The sequence below is a fragment of the Trypanosoma grayi genome (assembly GCF_000691245.1).
Source record: "Trypanosoma grayi strain ANR4 Tgr_1033_V1, whole genome shotgun sequence".
In the NCBI taxonomy this organism is placed as follows: domain Eukaryota; phylum Euglenozoa; class Kinetoplastea; order Trypanosomatida; family Trypanosomatidae; genus Trypanosoma; species Trypanosoma grayi.
The window spans coordinates 1-5,781 of NW_008826652.1; the positions used below are offsets into that span (position 1 = coordinate 1).

General features: G+C 58.8%; 3 protein-coding genes across 3 annotated transcripts; all 3 read left to right on the plus strand.

The window, feature by feature from the left end:
- Nucleotides 1-75: 75 nt before the first annotated feature.
- DQ04_10331000 (hypothetical protein) lies at nucleotides 76-3,642 on the plus strand (the record flags this gene model as incomplete). The annotated part of the gene is made up of 1 exon (XM_009316217.1): nucleotides 76-3,642. The coding sequence occupies one exon, from the start codon at nucleotides 76-78 to the stop codon at nucleotides 3,640-3,642; it is 3,567 nt and encodes a 1,188-aa protein (XP_009314492.1).
- A 123-nt stretch (nucleotides 3,643-3,765) lies between these two features.
- On the plus strand, nucleotides 3,766-4,095 carry DQ04_10331010 (hypothetical protein; the record flags this gene model as incomplete). Its single annotated transcript, XM_009316218.1, has 1 exon — nucleotides 3,766-4,095. One exon carries the CDS (start codon nucleotides 3,766-3,768, stop codon nucleotides 4,093-4,095), a length of 330 nt encoding a protein of 109 aa, XP_009314493.1.
- A 184-nt stretch (nucleotides 4,096-4,279) lies between these two features.
- On the plus strand, nucleotides 4,280-5,752 carry DQ04_10331020 (putative ubiquitin hydrolase, putative,cysteine peptidase, Clan CA, family C19; the record flags this gene model as incomplete). Its single annotated transcript, XM_009316219.1, has 1 exon — nucleotides 4,280-5,752. The coding sequence occupies one exon, from the start codon at nucleotides 4,280-4,282 to the stop codon at nucleotides 5,750-5,752; it is 1,473 nt and encodes a 490-aa protein (XP_009314494.1).
- Nucleotides 5,753-5,781: the final 29 nt, after the last annotated feature.

Consider the following 5,781-nt stretch of genomic DNA (forward strand, 5'->3'; position numbering starts at 1 on the left):
TCTCTGCGGCAGCGACGCAATTCAGCAGACTCCGTCCACGCTGACAGTGCGGGGGCGCCGCCACTTCGGCCGGTGATGTACACTGCGCACGAGCGTGCAACGGAGGTGTCAAGCTGGCTTATCATCGCAACACGCAGGGACACGCGCAAGATTGGTGTTCCGTCCTCTCTGGCCCCACTACTCACGGAGGAGCTGCCCGTGGAGCACCCGGACTACCTGCAACAGCAGGTACTACGCACTGTCAGCGTTGGCTCCGACGCGGTGTGTGCAGCGCAGAAGATTCAATGTGACGCCGCAGTGAAGGATAAGAAGTGGCGTGCGCATCAAAACTTTCGTGAAAAGGCACTCGAGACAGCACCAGTGCAGGAATTAGTGATTCGCAACTACAAGGCAACCTTTGACCACTGCACCGAAGAAGGGCAGGTCCACCTCAAGAATCTGGAGGAGTTCGCGGAAGCCATTTATGAGCGGATGCGCCTCATCCTGATGGCACACTTCCCGCCCTGCATGGACGGTCACCCGACGTTCTTTCAGAGGCAGAACGTCAACAAATTTGCAGCACGCAAGTTGCAACTCTTTCAAGAGCGCCTGCAAGCATTTCTCCTTTCCTGTGTTGATCATGCCCTGGCAAAAAAAAGCATCACAAACCGACTTGACCTGTACGTCATTACACCGCCAAGCAGGAACGCATTCGTCCTGCACGGTGCGGAGCCAGCGGCCGTGACGGCGCTCATCGGCGCCTTCACGTCTGGCCTGATGACAAAGGAACCACAGAAGTACCGCGTCGCATTTCACACGACACGTTCGCCGCTTCTCACGGAAGAGCCAACAGAATTGCGCGAAATCATTTGTCATATCATTCTGCAGTTGTGCCCTGATGAGGAGGTGTACCAGCAGGCCATCAAGGAAGTAGATATGAAGTGCCTGCAGAAGCTCTTCGCTGAGGTCTTGACAGAGAAAACGAAGCCGCCTGAAACATTCACCGGTAGCAAGGGTAACAGGAGTGAGAACAGCATCACGGTGGTTGTGCTTGACGGGCTGGACTGTGTGCTTCCTCCGGTTACGCCGTGCGCAGCGCTGCGAGTCTCGGAGGAGACGGGGAAGGATGTATGGGATGCGCCGGTGTCGCCTTTGCTTCCTCGGAAGCAGCAGTACCAGGAGGAGGACCCTTTCGCATACATCCCCCATTGCCTCTCGCGTAACGTGCGCCTTGTGTTGGGCTGCGAAACGGACTCTGACTTGCACCACCGACTGGAATCACGCGGGCGTGACAGCGTGGAGCTTCTCCCGATGGGCCCCATGACGCCCAATGACTTTGACGAGATGCTTCGCCCAACGGTGATGTCGAAGTTTGGTGTGACACTATCAGACGATGACTTTGTGCTCATCCGCAAGAAGGAGGAGGCGCTTAGCCCGGAGTATATCACACTCGTTGTGGATGCACTGCGCAGCTTCAACGAGGCACCTGGCGTTGAGACACAGGCGGTAATCGCGTCATTGCCGGGTACTGTAAAGGAGATGGTGCAGCAGGTGTACAGCAATCTGCGCAAGTGCTTTGGCTTCCCTCACATACGTAAATGCTCGTGGCTGTTGATGTGCTCCCGCTGGGGTATCTACGAACCGCAGCTGCGCGCGATGCTTCAGCTCCCCCAGCAGCGGTTCAACCAGCTTATGCGCATGATGCGACCGCTGTTGGAGCACAGCACTCCGTCTATTCTCGGAATAGAGGGTGGAAATGCCCTGCACGTGCGTGTCTGCATTCGATCCCGCGCATTTCGCGAGTTGCTCGAGCGTGAGGACCTTCGGAATGAAGAGAGTGAGAACGACCACAAGGTGTGGCATGACATGCTGGTCCACTGCTACCTCAATGTCGTTCACGAGGTCATTGGCCGCGAGCAGACGCCGCCCATCTTTGGCCTGCTCTCCACCAGCCCGTACGAGCGCATGGCGGTAAAGGAGCTGCTGTATCATGCCGTGCAGGCCGACACACGGCATATCGTGCACCGCCTCGTGCTGTCGATGCCGTACCTGATGCTGGTATACCGCAACGGACTCGGTTACCACCTTGTGCGGGATCTCATCGCCGCCTTCAACGCCTTCTTCGTCCTCTACGAGTTGGGAGAGTACGCGGACGACAATGAAGCCGAGAGAGGGGAGATGCCGACGTCGCTGTCGCGGCTGCGCGACTACATCTACTTTCTGCGGCAGAACAACGCGCGGCTCATGGAATTCCCGCACCTTGTGCTCCAGGTGGCAATTGAGAGCGCGGCGCGTTTCCGCTTCGTTGGCGGCGACGCACGGGAGTACGTGGCGCGGTGCATGAGCCACCACGCGCCTGTCGCGCAGCGCCGCGTCGTCTTCTTTGAGGTGATAGACAACGCGCGGTCGACGATTCACCACGGCGCCGTCACGGCGTGTGTGTTCGCACCTCGGGCGAAGCGCATCATTACGGGCAGCGCGGACCGCAGCGTCTGTAGTGTGAACCCTGCGACGGGCGCCGTTGCGGTGCAGGCGCGGCAGGCGCCCACGCGCGTGGAGGTGATCGTCTACTGCGAGACCGGCGCCTACCACGCCGCCGTGTGCCACGACCGAACGCTGCTCATCTACGACAGCGCACAGATGAGGCTCGTGTCACGGTGTGACGGCGGCGTGTTCGGCGCGCCGCTCGCTTCCGTTGTCTTCTCTGCGCGCGGTCGCTTTTACATTGTGGCGACGGAGGACCTGCACGTGCGGGTCTTTGAGACGGAGAGGAGCTTGGAGATGCTGCACGTTGACCAGCGCCAGTTCTTGAGCAACAGCGGCGGGGTCTCGGAAGTCAATCTTCTGCGCGGGTACGCCGCAGTGGTGCCACACCGCGTCGAGGACGAGGTGTTTTACGTAACATGCCACAACGTTGTGAACATGTGGAAGTTAACGCCGACGCGCGACGAGTTTTTGCACGAGATGAGCTTTGAGTTGCCCTTCACGGTGGACTCAGGCAAAGCGGTTATGTCTGGCACTCACCTGCTGCTGCACCCCGCCCCTTTGCCCGTTCCAGCGGATGGGCATCGGCCAGCACCACGCCTAATGCGCATCTGCAGCATTGCGGAAAGGCGTGAAGTGGCGGTTCTGACGAGTCCCTGCAGCCAACTGTTGTACCAATTCTCCGTGGACGAGAAGCTTGTCGCGTGTGCTCTAGATGATGGCTCTTTGACCGTCTACCGAGTCCCGTGGGCGTGTTTGCAGGACGGCCAAGTGAACTTAATGTCGATTGTGCCATTCGTTCACTTCAGCGCGTTCTGCGAATCACCGGTGCCGACGGTGCAGGCTCTGCGGTTCCGCGGCAATAGCGCGGGTCTGTTCGCCTTGGGTAACAGCACCATGATGAAGTATTGGGCGCTGCCACGCAAAATGGGGAGGACGAGTGGCGGCGATAGTGTCGACAGTGAAGAGCAGCAGGAAGCAGACGAGTGGGACGTGGCGGAAGAAGAACAGGAGGATGAGATTCTGGTGGGCGTGGCGGACGGCGAATTCGTGCTCGCGGCCGATGAGGCCACGGCGTGGGATGTGACGCAGGCGTCGCCCACGCGCGAAGCGGAGATTGTCTTCGGCGACGCGTCAGGGCGGCTGACGATGTTACGCATGTGGAGTCCGCTGATGTAAAGAGCGAAACACACATACAAGGAGAGAGATAGAGAGAGAGAGAGAGAACGGTGTGTGTGTTTGTCTGCGTGGAAGAGAGGGAGAAAGAGAGAGAGAGCGAAACAAAGAGAAGACGAAGGTGTGATGTACATTGCAGAGTATCCAGGCTCACTTGGGTCCCTCCCTCTGTCATTATTTCTCGGCTGCTGGACGAAGAGGGCGGCGTGGCGCTGCGGTGCTTTCCCCCACCCCCTCCTCCCCCGCGCTGCCGCGGCTGCTGCTGCTGCTTGTGACCGCACTGTTGCCTGCTCACTGTTTCTCTTTGCGTCTGCGAAGCCCACGCCGAACGCGCAGACAGGGCACCGCAAGCTTACAACATATACGGAATCACAAGGTGAAGAGTCAGCAAAAAAAGAAGGACACATATATTTTGAAAAAGAAAGAAAAAACGGAAAATACAGCATTGCAAAATAAAACAAAAAAAAAGTGAACAGAAAAGGAAGAAGCTGAGGGGTGAATAAGCTTCCCTGTTCCTCCTCTTCCTCCTCCTCTCGCGCTGAGAGGAAGTCCCTGTCATTGTGTGTTACCACACGCTCTCGGCTGCGTTGCTCCCCTAGCTCCGCCCGGCTGTCTTTTCTCCCCGCCGCGGTGGTGGCGCATGAACGTGCCCGCAATCCAAAACGGCACCTTCCCTGGCCCGGTGCGGCAGCGGCGGGGGCGACTGGGACTTCAGCCGTCCGATGCGACGCGCCAGTACGCCAACTCCGCGACGCCGCACACGGTTACAGAGCTGCCGCGGTACCCTGGCACCCACCGCTCGTACTCGCGGCACAGCCCCGAGGAAGTGTCGCATCTTTCAATTGGAACTATGCGGCCGCCGTCGTGCCACAGTTACGATGCGCAGCAATATAGCGCGTTTCGGTCGCGCTCGTGTCACCTCTCTGTGAGGTTTTCACAGCCGACGCAGCCGCAGTTGGTGCCGCTGCAGCTGCAACAACAACAACCGCAAGAACAGCTGGTGCCGCTGCAACTGCAGCTGCAACAACAACCAGAACAGCAGAAATCGAAGATGCAACAACAACTAGTGACAAGTCAATCGCTTGTGAGCACTGTTATGCCATCAGTGGTGGTACCGCGAGCCCCGTCCAGCGCGAGCAGTCAGTGCGCACCGATCCCGTTGCGCAACTTTGGCAACACGTGTTATCTGAATGCGATCATTCAGTGCGTTGTACACTCGCCAGGGCTGCTCTCAAGGTTGGAGCAGTCAATAGGGATGGCAAAGCGGCAACGGGCGACATCCGCCTTGCTGGACTTAGGTGCAACGAATGTCACAAACCCCGGGCAATTGCTCCTCGCCGTTAAGAACGAGGCGGCCAGGCGCAATGACGAGTTCAGCGACAACACCCAGTCAGACGCCCATGAGTTCCTGCATACGTTTCTCTTCGCGGTACATAGTGAGATCAACCGTGGTGAGGGCGACAACGCCGCGTACGAGGAGCTGAAGGACATGGAGAACGAGAGCGAAGAGGCGGCGATGCAGCGGTGGTGTGAGCATCACCTCCGCGTCGATGACTCCGCCATATACGAAGTCTTCGGTGGTGTGCTGCAGTCGAAGTGCGTGTGCTCGTCGTGTGGCCGGAGGTCGCTTACGTTCGACCCCTTTCTCGACCTCTCACTGCCGATGCCGACGTCGAAGAAGAGCGCCTCGATTGAGAGCATCCTCAAGGACAACTTTGAGGACGCGTGCGAGACGCTGCGCGGTGGCAACCAGCTGCTCTGCATGCAGTGCAAGCGGCTGCGCAATGGCTCGCGTATTGTGCGGGTCATGGTGTGGCCAAGCATTCTAGTTCTGCACCTGAAGCGCTTCGACGACACAGGCCGCAAGAATGGCGCGCCTGTCGTTTACCCCGAGGCGTTCATGACGTGTGGCGACAACCCAACGCGCTACCGGCTGTACGGAGTCGTGTGCCACCACGGCACGGAGAACTGGGGGCACTACATGAACTACATCTGTGTCGCGTCCGATAGGTGGTATCTGTGTAACGACGCCACCATCACGCCTGCAAGTGCGGCGGAGGCCGTGCAGGCGCTGGCGCACGCGTACATTCTCTTCTACGCGATGGTGAAGTAGCCGACTCAGATTGACGAGGGCGCCCAGAC